This window comes from Nomascus leucogenys, chromosome 4 (genome assembly GCF_006542625.1).
Source record: "Nomascus leucogenys isolate Asia chromosome 4, Asia_NLE_v1, whole genome shotgun sequence".
In the NCBI taxonomy this organism is placed as follows: Eukaryota; Metazoa; Chordata; class Mammalia; order Primates; family Hylobatidae; genus Nomascus; species Nomascus leucogenys.
Window position 1 is genome coordinate 118,231,308 of NC_044384.1, and position 16,867 is coordinate 118,248,174.

General features: G+C 41.2%; 1 protein-coding gene across 1 annotated transcript in view; it reads left to right on the forward strand.

The window, feature by feature from the left end:
• SUSD5 (sushi domain containing 5) overlaps window positions 1–16,867 on the forward strand; it is a 67,706-nt gene that overhangs the window by 6,599 nt on the left and 44,240 nt on the right. The window contains exon 3 of the mRNA XM_012497431.2: window positions 4,367–4,485. Within this exon, the coding sequence (XP_012352885.2) occupies window positions 4,367–4,485 (119 nt within the window). The remainder of the gene's footprint in view (window positions 1–4,366; window positions 4,486–16,867) is intronic.

Below are 16,867 nucleotides of genomic sequence, written 5' to 3' on the forward strand. Positions count from 1 at the left end.
GGCAATCCTCTGGCTTCCACCTCCCAAAGTGCTGGGTTTGCAGATGTGAGCCACCATGCCTGGCCTAATTTTATTTTTTAAATTGACAAATAATAATTGTACATATTCATGGAGTGCATAGTGATGTTTTGACACACATAATTGAGGGTGATCAGATCAGGGTAATTAACGTATCTGTCATCTCAAATATTTATCATTTATTTTTTGCTGGGAACATTCAATATCCTCCTTCTAGCTGTTTGAAATGATATGTTATTGTTAACTATGGCCATCCTACAGTGGTATAGAACACTAGAACTTAGAACACTCATTGGGGAAAGGACAGTATCTTTAATAAATGGTGCTGGGAAAACTGGATATCTGTATGCAGAAGAATAAAACTAGACCCCCACCTCTCACCTCATATAAAAATCAACTCAAAGTAGATTATAAACCTAAATGTAAGACCCAAAACTATAAAACTACTAGAAGAAAACATAGGAGGAATGCTTCAGGATATTGGTCTAGGAAAATATTTTAATAAGATCTCAGAAACACTGGCAACAAAAGCAGAAATAAACAAACACTCCTTTAGTCATGCTCAGAGAAGGCAGGAGCCACTTCACTTTTTCCTTCATGCCACAGGAAATGTGAAAGCAAACAAGGCACCAAGAGCTACTTTGGTAGATGATGATCCTAAGATGTCTGGCTGGCGAGTGGCCATAGAAAACATAGACAGCCATGCTGACTCATGTCTCCAAATGTGCCAAGTATGAAGCAGCAACTGAATAAAGGGACAACTGAGGCTACATCCAGAGCCTTTTGGTGAATCTGGAACTGTGGTCCTTTCTGCCTTACGTTTTATATCCATGCTCTTGAATAGACAAAATAGGCCCTGTGCATGCATTTCCATAATGTAGTCAAGCAGGAATATTTTTTCATAATCCTGTTACTATAAAATTTCATCAGATAACCAGAGTATTCACAGATTCTGAAGAGACCATTTGCAACTAGGCTTAGGTCTCTCAGGCATTGTATGCCAGGACTGGATGATTAGAAAGGTCCATCTTCTGTGGGTTTACTATAAGGTGTTAAGACATATCAGTGGATCTCTGCAGACTGAAATGATATTACCTTACAAAGAAAACATACAGCTGGGTGCAGTGGCTCATGCCTGTAATCCTAACATTTTGGGAGGACACAGTGGGCGGATTAGTTGTGGTCAGGAGTTCAAGACCAGCCTGGCCAATATGGCAAAACCCAGTCCTTACTAAAAAAATAAAATAAAATAAAAATACAAAACTTAGCTGGGCATGGTGGTGTGTGCCTGTAGTCCCAGCTACTCGGGAGGCTGAGGCAGGAGAATGGCTTGAACCAGGGAGACAGAGGTTGCAGTGAGCCCAGATGGCACCATTGCACTCCAGCCTGAGCAACAGAGCTAGACTCTGTCTCAAAATAAATAATGAAAGAAAGAAAATAAAGAAAATATACTTGTTATATTTACTACACAATGTATTAAAATAGTTTTTCTATCCCTTTTTAATTTATTTTTTAAAACATATTATTCTGTTTTCACCATTCCTATTCAATGTCCTTTCATTTTATTTTTCTAGAAATAAGCATCTGACCATTAGTATGTACATTTCACTGTGGGCCTTTCCTGCACAGATCTCCACTCCCTCACCACACACTGAAAAGCAATGATTAAATGTGTGCTGCATCTTGTAATCGATGGCATAGTAGACATCTAGCACATCTGCCCTATATCTCTCTGAATTTATGTTGAGTGTACACACAAATCCAGAGAATGATAAAGGCCTAGAGTGATGAATTCAGACTTTTGGGCCACTTGTCTCCTGGAAACTTTTGCAGATTCCATAAAGGGTGGCTAAAAAGCTGAATAGCAGTTTTAATAGCCACATGGGACTAGGAGGATGGAGATTTGAATTCACCTTCTGTGTAGGAGGGGACCTGGTGAGCAGTTTTGCTTTGGGTTGGGACTTTGCAGGGCTATGCCCTAAGGGTAAGCTGGACATAGTACACTGTACAGTGAACTGGATGCAGGCCCTCCTAGGAGAAGCAGCACATCTTCAAATACTCTATAGCCATGAATTTGGATTGACATGACCCTGAATTTCCAGTGCTCCAGATGTCTAGGAGAATCAAATAAAAATTATCTTTTGAGGAAAATAGTATCCTAGACCTCAATTTATTTCAACAAACAATTTAGCCAATGTAGGATTTGTCACACAATATACAATAACTAGTTGCATGAGGAGACAAAGCAAGTAGAATAAAATTCAGAAGAAACAATAGGTAATAGAAACTCCAGACATTAGGATTGGTAGATGCAGACTTTAAAATAACTATCCTTGACATGTTCAAAGATATAAAAAGATGAGAAGGAGAATTTTGGCAGAGTGTGGAAACTGTAAAAATAACCAAATGGAAACTTTAGACATGAAAAATTCAGTGACTAAAATTAAGAACTTAATGGATAGACCTAATAGCTGATTAAAAAGAGCCAAAGAGGGCTGGACATGGTGGTGCATGCCTGTAGTCCCAGCTACTTGGGAGGCTGAGGCAGGAGGATCACTTGAGCCAAGGAGTTCAAAGTTTAAATACAGTCTAGACAACATAGTGAGACCTTGTCTCAGAAAGAAAGAAAAGAAAAGAAAGAAAGAAGAGAGAGAAAGAAAAGAAAAGAAGGAAGGAAGGAGAGAGAAAGAGGAAGGAAGGAAGGAAAGAAAGAAAAGGAAAGGAAAGAAAGACTTTTAAAAAAAGAGCCAAAGAGAGGATTAGTGAACTGGAAAATATTTCAGAGGAAGATATCCAGAATAAATAACAGAGGGAAAAAGGATGAAAAATTATACAACAAAGAGTAAAAGACAAAGAAGATGTAATATAATTTGAATTCTAAAAGAAGAGAAAGATAAAAGAAAATAGAATAAAAGTAATATGAAAATGATCCACAATTGAAGAAAAACATCCAGACACAGATTCAAGAATCCCTGCAAAGCTCAAGGAAGACAAATACAAAGAAATTCACAGCTAGGCACATCATGGTAAGACTGGTAAGAATCATATATGAAGAAAAGAATATTTTTAAAAATTAAAAATGCTGAGATTGTCTTTAAAGGAGCAATAATAAACTGACAATGAAAGCCCAAAGACTTTTGATATTTTGAAGGTACTGAAAGAAAATTACTGCTAACCTAGAATTTTATCCCCAGTGAAAAATATCTCCCAATAATAAAGGTGAAATAAAGACATTTTCAGACAGACAAAAGGTGAGAGAATTCATTACATCCAATCTGCACTTAAACACTAACAAGTGCTCTTCAGGCAGGAGGAAAATATTGCATGAAGAAGACTGGAGAGACAAAAAAGAATAAATGGAAGGAGTAAATATGTGGACCAATTGAAATTAGGTAATTGCCTGAAGCAGTAATAGTAACACTGGATACTAAAAAATTATTTATATAAGTGGGAAGTATTTTAAGTGTATTCATATGTAGTGTTTTAAGTATTTCAAGTTGTATTATTAGGGAAGATGATAAAAGTAATATTACATTTCAATAAGTCAAAGAAGTTGTAACTTCTGGGTACCACTGACGAAAATAGAGAAAGGATATTTAACTTCCAAATCAATACAGAGAAAAAAGAGAATACTCTCCCAAAAAAGAAGAAGAATAATTCAGATAATCCAAAGTGGGAAAAAAGAAAGAAGAGGAAAGGAAGAGAGAATGGGCAGAACTAATAAAAAGCAGATTTAAATTAGATTGATGATTAAATTAAGTATAAGTAGACAAGAGGCTGCAATTAGAAAACAGAGATTGTGAGATAAACTTTTAAAAATTCAAGTATTTGCTGTTTAGAAAAGATATCCTTAAATAAATTATGGGAAAAAATTATAATGGAAATTATCATATATTTAGAACTAATTAAAAATATACATATCCAAACTCATGGGGTGCTGCCAAAGCTATACCTAGAAGGAAATCTAAAACATTAAATGTTTGTTAGAAAAGGAAAAAAGTTGAAGTTTCATGAACTAAAGAGCTAAAGAAATTTGAAGAACAGCAAAATAAGAGAAAAAGAAAAGAGCAGAATTTTATGAAATAAAAACCAACATAATCTAGAAGAGATCAACAATATATTGCCTTTGAAACTCGAATTGATACCTATAACATCAACTGAAGCATCACCTGTATTTCTGAATTTAGACCTTTTTTTTGCGGAGAATGTGTCCAGATTTATGCTTTCAGACAGAGCTCATGAATCAGAAAAATCTCTGCTGATTCGGAGCTGACAGCAGAAGAGAATTATTCCTTATTATTTCCAACCCAGAGTTTTCCTCATTCAGTGCCTTTTTTGTCTATTTCAGAACAACTGTGTGTAGCAAAGGAAGTGGAGAACAGCAAATCATGAGAGCTGTCGATGTGAGAATTGAGAGCAACCCAGTTCCTGGTGGCACATACAGTGCCCTTTGTATTAAGGATGAAGGTCAGTGCCAGAGTCTTCTTAAAGGTGCTGGAGGGTGTGCTTTTGGGGATTGCTATATTAGATTGGTTTCCCTAGAAGAAAACCTTGAAGTGAGGATTTACTAGACATGGTTTATCAGGAAGTCTTCCAAAGAAAAGCCAATAGTGCGGTGGGGAAGTGGACAAGACAAGGAAGGGAGTGAAGCTTCGGTGCAATATTAAGTGAAATTCACAGTGGTGGTGAGGTGCTGGGTAACTTTGGCTCAATCACTCAGGAAACCCCTGGAGATAGTGTATGTAGGTAACCACAGTTTTTCTGATTGGGGTGAGGGAGCTGGAGTAGTTATACCACACCTGTCAGTCATGGGTGAAGGTTTGCTTCAGGAGATATAAATTCCCAGGTTCTTCTGGTTTTTTTGTGTGTGCACAGGCAAAAGGTTCCAGTAGCCTGAGTGCCACCTTCCAACAAAGAGGCAAAGGTGCCTACCAGGAGTCCCTGTGCATGGGAATGGTAAATGTGTCTAGAGAATGTGGGCAGAGCCCTGGCAGCATCTGATACAGCTGCTGATGTTCAAAGCTTGCCCTCCAGTCTTCATATTGGACAGTACACTAAAAAGAAAATAATATCTTTTTCCCAAAAAGGAAATTTATAAGATTTAGGGAACTGCTCACAGTAAGGAAAATTCAAATTCCTATTGGGAAATCAGCTGAGTGGTGAGGAGAAAATCATAAAGAAGCCTCAAGGGCAGCATTTTGTATGCACCAAATAAGTACACCTCTGTTATCAGAAATACATGCGGTTGAAAAAGGAATATTCATGTGAATGGGGAGGGGGAAGCAAGCTTCTTACTAATCAGTCGTAGAAACGAGCACAGGTTCTTGGCTGCACACTGGACTCATCGGGGAGGGGTGGGGGGAGTAATTAAAAAATACTGATGCCTCAGTGCCAGCGCTAAAGATTCTGATTTAAGTGTTCTGGGTTTTTTAAAACTCCCCTGTGATTTTAATGTACAGCCCAGGTTGAGAACTCTTTCTGTAATGCAGTGTTTCCCCAACTCCCCTGATGATGTGAAATACCAGAAGAACTTGTTGAAAATACAGACCGTTTGGCTGCATCCCAGAGGCACCAAATCCTTATCTCCAGGAAAGGGATCAGAGGAGTTGGTAAAAGTAAGAGTCATGGTGAACCCTAAGGGCCTTCTGCTCTGGGGTCCCTCTCTAGGAAGGGCTCTGCATCTGCTGGTTTCTATGGAAGGGTGTTGGAAGAGTCTTCTGCCATCATTGATCCAGTCAAGCAACTGAGAGATGTGACTTGGTTTTCAAAAAATCCAGAGAGAGCAGTATCTGTGGTTTATTTTTTTTCTTAAAACACATACACACACACACACACACACTAGTAAATTTTTTATTTTTATTTATTTATTTATTTTGAGACGGAGTCTTACTCTTGTCGCCCAGGCTGGAGTGCAGTGGTGTGATCTCGGCTCACTGCAACCTCCACCTTCTGGGTTCATGCGATTCTCCTGCCTCAGCCTCCTGAGTAGCCAGGATTACAGGCGCCTGCCACCATGCCCGGCTAATTTTTGTATTTTTAGTAGAGACGGGGTTTCACCACATTGGCCAGGCTGGTCTTGAACTCCTGACCTCAGGTGATCCGCCTGCCTCAGCTTCCCAACGTGCTGGGATTACTGCGCCTGGCCCATATTAGTAAATTTAAATAATCTTTTAACTTCTAAACATAAACGGAGGGTCATATCCCTGAGGGAGACAGGACAGAGCCAGAAGAAAAACAGGACAACCTTTTTTCTTCAGTAATGTCAAAGAAATAATGTAGGGCTTCTGAGTCTTATTTCTTTCTCCAATAAACAAGATATATCAGTTAGCTTTTGCCAGCTAACATATCACCCCAAAATGTAGTGGCTTAAAACAGCAACTATTTATTTAGCTTACAATTTTGTGAACCACCAATTTGGTTGCTTTTCTGCCAGTCTTGGTGGGACTTATTCATAAGTCTGTGGTCAGCTGCTGTTAGCTAGGTACCCTTGCTTCTGGGAGTTGGCTGGCTGTTGGCTTGGGTGACAAGGGCAACTAAGCCATGTGTTTCTCCTCACCCAACAGGCCAGCCTGGGCTTTCCACCTCACAGACCATCAAGCAAGTTATGTGTATGCAAGTGTGTGCCCCTTTTGCCCACAACTGTAGTGCATGAAGCCAGAGGTTGAGAACATCCGTTCATGTCCTATAGGACACCAAAGTCAATGTCATGATAGTGACTCCAGATTTGAGTCATGGGCACCTCAATATGTATGATACATTGCACTCAGAGGAACACATTGATTCAGTGATTCATTTTTATGCATATTCCTTCCAAAAATGTATAACTGAATCTAATCACAAGGAAAAATTAACCAAACTCAAATTGAAGAACATCCTACTCTTTTTTAAAAAATGTCAAGAATAAAAAAGGCTAAGCAACTGTTCTAGATTAAGATAGACCAAAAAGACTTGTCAATGAAATGCAATTCATGATCCTGGATTGTATCCTGAACTAGGAAAAAATAGCTATAATTGATGAAATTTGAATACAGATTATGAATTAAATAATAGTATTGTATCAACGTTTAAATTTTCTGATTTGGATAACTACTGCAGTTATATAAGAGAATATCCTTGTTTTTAGAAATGCACACCAAGGTTTTTAGGGACAAAGGGATATCATATGTACAATTTACTCTCCAACGGTTCAAAAAAGAATTATAGAAACACATATATACATATTCATATATATGTATACACACACATACGTGTGTGTGTGTGTGTGGTGTGGAGAGAGGAAGAGAGAGAAGAGAATGATAAAGCAAACGGGAAAATGAAAACACATTGGTGAACCTGCATAAAGTGTGGGTTCCTTGCTTTTATAATGTTTATGTAACTTTGAAATTATATAAAATTTTAAAATCTCGAAAAGCTCAGGCTGTGGCCAGATTAGTGGTGCATGCCTGTAATCCCAGCCACTCAGGAGGCTGAGGCATGAGAATCGCTTTAACCTGGGAGGTGGAGGTTGCGGTGAGCCGAGATCACATCACTGCACTCCATCCTGGGCGACAGAGCAAGACTGTCGCAAAAAAAAAAAAACAAACAAACAAAAAAACAAAACAGGCCGGGTGCGGTGGCTCAAGCCTGTAATCTCAGCACTTTGGGAGGCCGAGGTGGGCAGATCACGAGGTCGGGAGATCATGACCATCCTGGCTAACATGGTGAAACCCCATCTCTACCAAAAATACAAAAATTTAGCCAGTCATGGTGGTGGGCACCTGTAGTCCCAGCTGCTCGGGAGGCTGAGGCAGGAGAATGGTGTGAACCCGGGAGGCAGAGCTTGCTGTGAGCCGAGATTGCACCACTGCACTCCAGCCTGGGCGACAGAACAAGACTCTGTCTCAAAAAAAAAAACAAAAAAAAAACAAAAAAAAAAGCTCAGGCTGGGCATGGTGGCTTATGCCTGTAGTCCCAACACTTTGGAGGATAACTTGAACCCAGAAGTTTGAGACCAGCCTGGGCAACATAGCAAGATACGTATATATACATATGTAAATATGTATATATGTGTATCTATACATATGTAAATATGTATATATGTGTATCTATAATTCTTTTTTGAACCATTGGAGAGTAAGTTGTAGATATGATGCCGCTTTGTCCCTAAAAACCATCTCTTCAAAAAATAAAAAAAAATTAGCCAGGCATGGTGGCGCACCCTGTATTCCCAGCTACTCTGGAGGCTGAGGTGAGAGAATCTCTAGAATTCAGGAGTTTGAGGCTGCGGTGAGCTATGATCATGCCACTGCATTCCAGCCTGAGCAACAGAGTGGGTCCCTATGTCTCCCTCAAACAACAACAACAACAACAAATGGTCTACATACTTCTCCAAAAACAGCAAAAACAACAACAGCAGCAGGCAGAAATAAACCTAAGAAACAAAATAACGCTGAGTCATGGGGGGCCGGTTGGAGGGAGCCAATTGGAATTGGAGGGTGTGGAGACCCGGGCACAACGAGGGCATGCCACCAGAAAGCTCAGCAGCAAACTGTCCGGATGTATTCCAGAGGCGGAGTATCTATGTCATCTCAGCTTTTGGGCCCCCTGAGCTCATGCCCAGGCGTGAGCTGAGTAGAGCGGCATGCTTTAGATGAGGCATGTGTCGAGGCTCCCGTGACACCTGTTGGCATGTGTGTGAAGACTGGTTGCCATTTGAAAAGAGCGGGCATTGTGTGTGGTTCATCACTGTTACAGTGCTCGAGGGCCCTGCGTCCCAGAGCAGCTCCCCCCAGCCTAGCCTGGGCAAGAGCTGCACAGGGCAAGGGCTACAGGGAAGACAGGAGCCTTGGCCCTGCAGGGCCTAATTGGTGAGGAAGCTTCAGGTGAGCCATGAAGAGGATGCAGGCATGCATGCAGAGATGGCCTGAGGGCTACAGGACTGTTCTCCTGGGGCTTAACAGAAAAGCAGGATGGATTCCCACAGTTACTCAGAGAGTTCTATCCCCGTCCCTCTGCCTTTTCTCCTTTAGAAAGAGCATATAAACGGCTCCTGCAAGGCCCTTCGCCCTTCTCAGCAGAGTTGCTGCTTTTCCTCAGTAGAGCCTTTGTTGACAGCACAGTCAACAAGGGAAATCTGTTTGCTTAAGGAAGGTGCAGCGCCTTGGCGGAAGCAGAGGAGAACAGGCTGTGCTGTGAGGTTCCCATGTGAGTGTAGGTGAGGTCCAGCTCAGCAGATGCCCCTGTGCAGTATTCCTCCAAAGCTTGCCTTTTTCCCAGTGATGCTGCATGGCGCTAAGCTGCTTCTCTTTGGCAAGACTGGAAGAATGAAGAGTACTAATTCCAAAAATGGCAGACATGTGCCTCATAAAGAGCCCAGAAGGAAAACAGAGCCTGTGGAATGTTCAGGCAGCTTCCTCCTGTGTTTCTTTATAAAGTTCATCGTGAATGTAGACTTTTCTCATTTTCCTTTCAGTATTTTTGTTTCACTGACAGTGAATTTCCAGCCCTGTGGTGATCTCACTTAAACTAATAAGTGAAGTTATTTTTAACCAACTGGATTCTGATGAAATAAGCTGCCTCCACTTGGGTCTTTTGGCTTTGCTTCTCTTGGCAGCTTGTCTGTGGGGTCTGCAGCTTGGGGTCTGGAGGCTTTGATTTTCCTCTGACCCTCTGTTGCCCTGAAAGGCTCCACTCAGTGTGTGCTTCTGTTTCTCCCCATCTAAGACAGGTCTTGCTTCCCTCTCCCCAGCCCACTTCACCTTCTTAGTACTGCATTCCTCCTCCCTTGCATACTTTATGATTGCCTCTATTGCCCTTAAAAACAGGAGTGAAATTATTCCCTTCCTTCATGTCATCAAAAAGAGAGCTGGATGCTCCCCTGCCTTGGTGAGTGATCAGGAATTTTTGAGAGTAGCTAATTTCCAGGGCTGCCTGGTGAAGGCCTGGTGTCTCAGGAATAACTTTGGGGAAATTCTCCAGCTGTGATACCAGATTGGAACCAATTAATTGCATTGGTTGGTACAGCTGATAGAGAACAGTTAGTTCAGGGTCTCCCAGGGAAGTGTGAAAGCCTCTGAGCTCATTACCATGGACCTGCTGTCGGTCGTTTATGTGTTCATTTATTTGTCCAGGGTCAGGCAAAGTCCAATGCTCAGACTTGGTGGGTGCTTCAGATAGATGACAGACAGACAGACAGACAGACAGATAGATAGATAAACTTCTCCCCTCTCTCAAGGAGTTAACAGTGTATCAGGATAGGTAAGAGATGAATGTTTTTCCATGACACAAAGGAGAAAGGTTATTAGAGAGACTTCCTAAGCAGTGGCATTTGAGATGGATAAGTTGAGGGGATAGTAGGTAGGGAAGTGAGGATAGAACATTGCGGAAAGGAAGAACAGGGGTAGCAAGGGCTAGGAATCTAAAGATACCAATGGCTTTGGGAGAATAGCTGTGGTTGCGCCATTGTACTAGAGCTCTGGGAGAGTGGGCTGGGTCAGCACATCCTTGGGGGCTTGAGTAGCTGCTGGGCAGGCCTGAGGTGGCTGCAGAGGGCAGCCCAAATAATCCCCATCACAGTAAGCAGTGATGCCCCCTCTCCTGCCACCCACACACCCAGGCCTGGGTGGGCATCAGGTCTTGTTTTCTCAGACCTGAGGTCTTCTGCTCCAAAAATGTGGGCTAGACCAGTCCTGATACACCAGCAGCCAGCTTCCACGAATGCCAAGTGTCTGGGCAGCCAGAGAAATGTTGCCAATGGGTCTTTTGGCTCCAGAGGCAGATATCTCTGGGATGTCTTTGTGGCCTGGGGCCATGGGCACCAACAACCCAGACAGACTTCTCCACTTCTGTGCTACTCAGAAGAGCTGGGGCTGCACTCTGGACCTGTCCGTGTGGTCAGGGACTTGTGGTTTGATTTTCTGGCATGTGGTAAATGTGAGGAGGAGTTCAAAGCCCTGCCTTGCAGACACATACATATGTGCCCAGGGCTGGGTGCACCCAGGGACAACTTTATTCTTAAGCCTCTGCTGATCCAGTGAGGGTCCACATGACCTCTGAGCATGGACTTGGAGATACCTGCCTACATGCTGTTCCACAGCAGCCTCTGGACCTGCAAGAGTCACTTAGTAGCAGTCTGTTATTTGCCTTTTTAGAAAGGGCCTTTATGCTGTTCTTTCCAAAACAGGGTTTCTCATTGTTTTCAATAATGATAAGCTGAGAATTTTCCAAATTTTTTAGTTCTCGTTCCTTTTTGCTTAACAATTCCATCTTTAAGTCATTTATTTCTTCTCAAGTTTTACTGTAAGCAACAATAAAGGAGCCAGGCCAGTCCTTCAAAACTTTGCTTAGAGATTTCCTCAACCAAATATTAAATTTCATGGCTTGCAAGTTCTGCCTTCCATAAGACCCTAGGACACAAACACAATTCGGCCAAGTTCTTTGCCGTTTTATAAAAAGCATTGCTTTTCTGCTGATGTTCGCCAACATGTTCCTCATTTCCATCTGAGACCTCATCAAAATGGCCTTTATTGTCCATATTCCTAACAACATTCTGTCCAGAGTTATTTAGGTATTGTATAAGAAGATGAAGACTTTCTCTACAGCTCTCTTTTCCTTCTGGTCCCTCACCAGAATTGCCCTCAATGGTCCATTCATGGCAATGTAGTCTTTTTCTAGCATGCTTGACATGGATACCCAGCCTGGTCTCATCTCCTAGACCCGAAACACTAAGGCTGGAGGACTGGAAAATCCACAAGAGATGTGGTGCACTGCAGAGGAAGCACCTAAAACATTCTAGCACCTCAAAACTTTTCTAGCTTCTACCTGTTAATTCCAAAGCTGAATCCACATTTTTAGGTATTTGTTACAGCAAACCCCCCACTTCTTGTTACCAATTTCTGCTTAGGCTGCTATTTAAAAATGACATAAATGGGGTAGCTACAAATGACAGAAATGTATGTCTCGCAGTTCTGGAGGCTGGGAAGTCCAAGATAAGGCACTGGCAGGTTTGGTGTCTGTGATGACCCGCTTCCCAATTCACAGATAACTCTCTTCTTGTGGAGTCTTCACATGGTAGAAGGGGTGAGGCACTTCTGTGAGGTCTCTTTCATAAGGGCACTAGTCCCATTTGTGAAGTTTCCACCCTTATGATCTGTCTTGCTCTGTCTTGTACGACTATAACAGAATGCCTGAGACTAGGTGATTTATAATAAACAGAAACTTATTGGCTCAAAGTTCTGGAGGTTGATGAGTCCAATATCAAGGTGCCAGCATCTAGCAAGAGCCTTCTTTACATGGCAGAAAGTGAGAGGAACCAAACTCACCCTTTTATAATGGTACCAGTTCCACCTATGAAAGTGGAGCCCTCCTGGCCTAATCACCTATTAAAGGTCCACCTCTTAATACTGTTACAATGGCAATTAAATTTCAACATGAAGTTTGGAGGAGTCAAACATTTGAACCATAGCATGGCCTAATCGCCTCCCAAAAGTCCCACTTCCAAATAGCATCACACTGGGGATTAGGTTTCAACGTATGAATTTTGGGAGGACACAGACGCTCAGTCTATAGCAGAATGACAGCTATGACATGAAAAATCTTCTAAGACATATTATGCAGGTCTCAGAATATGTATAGTATAATCCAATTTATTCTTTAAGAAACTTATTTTTGGCTGGGCATGGTGGCTAACGCCTGTAATCCCAGCATTTTTGGAGGCCGAGGCAGGCGGATCACGAGGTCAGGAGATCAAGACCATCCTGGCTAACGTGGTGAAACCCTGTCTCTATTAAAAATACAAAAAATTAGCTGGGCGTGGTGGCAGGCGCCTGTAGTCCCAGCTACTCAGGAGGCTGAGGCAGGAGAATGGCGTGAACCCGGGAGGCGGAGCCTGCAGTGAGCCGAGATTGTGCCACTGCACTCCAGCCTGGGTAACAGAGCGAGACTCCGTCTCAAAAACAAACAAACAAAAAAACTTATTTTTGTGTATATGTGTAAACATGTATGTATGTGTGTGTGTGTGTGTGTGTGAAATTCCCCCCTAGAAAAAAAGACATCTGAAGGAGAAACACCCTAGAAAGGGAGTAGCAGTGAGACTGAAGGGAGATATTTATAGTTCATGCTCTATATTTTGTATATTCTGATTTTTTTAGTAGTGAGCATGCATTATTGCATTTCTTATGTAGCTTTAAAATATCTCCCTTCTATATGTCTATTCTCAGCCTGTCTTTTATCTTTTACATGGGTATTCTTGAGGCCAGGGTCTGTGCTTAGAACTGGGCCTTCTTCAATATTTTGGGTGCACCATGTTCACATTCCTGTAGCCCATGTTTGCTGACTTCAGTGTCCCAGGGGTGGGTGAAATATGGGTGATTCTTCCTAACTCTCTTTCCCCCAAGTAAAATGTTTCCTCTGCAGTGCACCACATCTCTTGTGGCTTTTCCAGTCCTCTGGCCCTGGTGTTATGGGTCTGGGAGATGAGACCAGGCTGCATAGCCATGTCACATTGCGGGCAGGAAAGAGCTTGGTGTGTTTGAGAAAACAGTGAGCCTAGATGGTTTCAGGTGAGAGAAAGTGATCCAAGATAGGGCTGAACAGGTTGGGATAACAGCCGGTTATGCAGGGGTGAGAATATTGGATTGAATTTTTAGGAGAAACAGGAAACCATTGTAGGGTTCTCAGCTAGGATGCACTTTTTGAACATTTTCTGAAAATTGTTCTGGCTGCTAGTGGTACAATCCAGTAGATGAGGAACTCCCAAACTTGTCCTTTTTGCAAAGTCCACCAAGCCCCATGTTTATGACAAGAAAGTGAATCAGAGCTAAACCATGGTGTTCTCAAAGGAAACAACACCTGGAACACAATAATAATGCACCATGGTTAGAACCATGGGCTCTGTACCCAGAATCCCTGGGTTTGAATCTTGGTTCTACCACTTACTTGCCTTGGGAATATTAGAACCCATGACATAGAGTTGTCAAGAGGACTGAGTAGGATAATACAAGTGAGCCACTTAGCCTAGTGCATAGCACAGAGTAACATCTCAATAAGTATGAGCTATGACTGTGATTAGTATCTAGTGCCACATAACTCTAACAACATAAAGTGATAATAGTATGGTTTCTTCACCTTGGTGTTACACTGTTTTCAATAAATCAACCCATAATTTCTTTCAAAATAATTCTGCAAAGTTTAATACGCACATATATATATATATAATGTATACAGCTAATATGCATACAGCCAAGTAATTCCATGCCTGGGTATTGATCCAAGAGAAGTGTATGACCGCACAGAAATGGGCACACAAATGTTCATAGCAATTTTATCATAAAAGCCCAAAACTGGAAGCGACACAAATGTTCATCAGCTGATGAATGGATCAAAATACGTGGTATATCCATACCATGGATTAGTATTTGGCAATAAAAAGAATGAAATATTAATATGTGCAAAAGCATGGATGAATCTCCATAATATTAAGTTAAATGAAAAAAAGTCAAACACAAAATATACATACTGTGTTACTCCATTTGAATGAAATTCTAGAAAAGGTAAAACTACCAGTGAGCGAAAGTAGCTTAATAGTTGCTTGGGGTAGTATGGAGTAGGGGAGGGTGTCTGGGGCCAAAGGCAAGTAGAATATGGCTTTTAAGAATTGTTCTATACCTTGATTGTTGTGGTGGTGGTTATAAAATTGGATACATTTAGCAAAATTGACTAAGCTGTACACTTAAAATTGGTAAATTTTATTTATATAAATAATACCTTAAAACACAAAAAAAGAACAAGAAAAAACTTATTGAGCAGCTTTACAGTTATATTCTATAACTCCAGAATTGTGTTTTTCCAGAGTGTTACCACAAACGTTATCTCATTTAATCAGCGAGGCAATACTGTAGGCAGGGTGTTATCATTCCCTCTATTCAGATGAGAAAACTGAAGAACAGAGAGATTTGATGCTTTGTCTCAAGTGACACAGCTCCTGGGAGGTGCAGATGAGACCTCTCACCCATGCACTTTCCTATTCCTGTCCCCACCTCTCCCAATTCTGTGCAGCAAGTCCCAAGATCCAGTTAAACCTGATGCAAACATCTCCACCACTTTTTTTGACCCTGAGGCTGCGGCTCTAACTGTGGGCTTTGCTTCAGATTCTCAACCTCAGGAGGAAAATAGTAATAGCTAACACCTGCTGTAGTACCCTGTGTTCACTCATTTAATCCTCACAACAGCACTGCAGGAATTTACTATTATCCAAATTTTACAGATGAGTAACTGAGGCACAACACAGTTAAGTAATTTGTCCAAAGTGAGTAGGGGAGCAAGGACTCAAACCCAGACTCTACAGGCTTTTTGTTTTCTGAGATGCTCCTTTCTTCTTACTCTTGAATATCTTACCTTCACAGGCACTGCTGTTTGGGTTGGAATGTACGATGCTCATGTTAGGGGGCCCTGCCTTCCAGTTTGCTCAGGATAGTTCTTTCTTTTGCTGGTAATGATTAACCAGGGTCCCACTCATTTTCAAAAGTGTCCTTATATGGGTGATAAACTATACGGTCAGCCAACCCTATTGACTTAGAAGAAAACTTTCCCAGGGAGGCCTGCTTACCAAAAGTAGAGAGTGTGAGAATGGTAGTGTAGTTACATGTGGATCTGTGCTTTCCCCTGCTCTCTACAGAAGTTCTTTTTTGTTAAAACAAAGATATCCTGACAGATCCAGAGACGCAGCCGTTGTCTGTGTTAGGGCAAGGGGAACCTTTGTGTGTGTCAGGGAAAGGGGAACCTTCCAGCAAATCACCATTGCAAATTAAACTGATTCTTTGCTGCATTCATGGACCATAGCCCAACCCCAAGAATCCATCAGTAATCCTCTGTTTTCCCAACTCTGCTGGCTTCTTCTCACCTTGAACCAAGCCTCCATCACTGACCATTACTGCTATGTCAATAGTAGGCAAATACAGGCTCATATCTGGTTTTATCTTTTTATGAGCATTTTGTTTTTCCCCTTTTCATGGCCCAAGGTGGCATTCAATTCCAATTTAGCCATGGTGTGGTTGGCTTTATTTGGTTTAAGGACAATGGATATTCAATTACCATCATTACTTGAAGATCCATTCAGGGCCATTCAAAAGACCACCAGTCTCCAACTATTTATATGGGAAATGGAGCTTGTTTTTATTCAGGACCTTATCAAGTTCCAGGCATGTGGTAGGCACTGGGAAAGGCATATGTTCATTTAATTCTAGTAACAACCCTATGAGATAAATGTCATTAGCTCCATTTTTATAATTATAACAGATTTTCTATTATAAATATGAATATGTGGTCATTTTAGTGGAAAGTATAAAGAAAATTAAGGTCTCTCATAACCAGTCTTCCCTAATACAAGTATTTTAGCATCAGTCTTTTGCGTTCCCTACATGTTTTATTTAGTTTACTAAATTGGGATTATATGAACAACATATAAGATTGCATTCTGTTTGTTTTTTTTATTTATATGGATATAGATCTATATCTCCCCATGACATTGAATATGCTTCAAAGAATGGCTATAATAATCCATTATATGAATGTACTATAAATTAAACATTCTCCTGTTATTAGACGTTTTGGTAATTCCATGGATTTCACTATAATAAATGCCATGATTGAACATCTTCATGCATATATCTTTTTACTTATCTTCAATTACTTCATACTCTTTTTTTAGTTTCAATTTATCTAGAACTGTGAGCCAGAAATTGCATTAAGACCGTGTCTATTGTGCACTGCCTCAGACCTTGTCAATTACCTGCACAACAGCCATTCCCACCTCCATCCCCCAGCAATTTCTCCCCTCCCCAAGAGAGCTGGTTGTTAATATTTAATATTTATC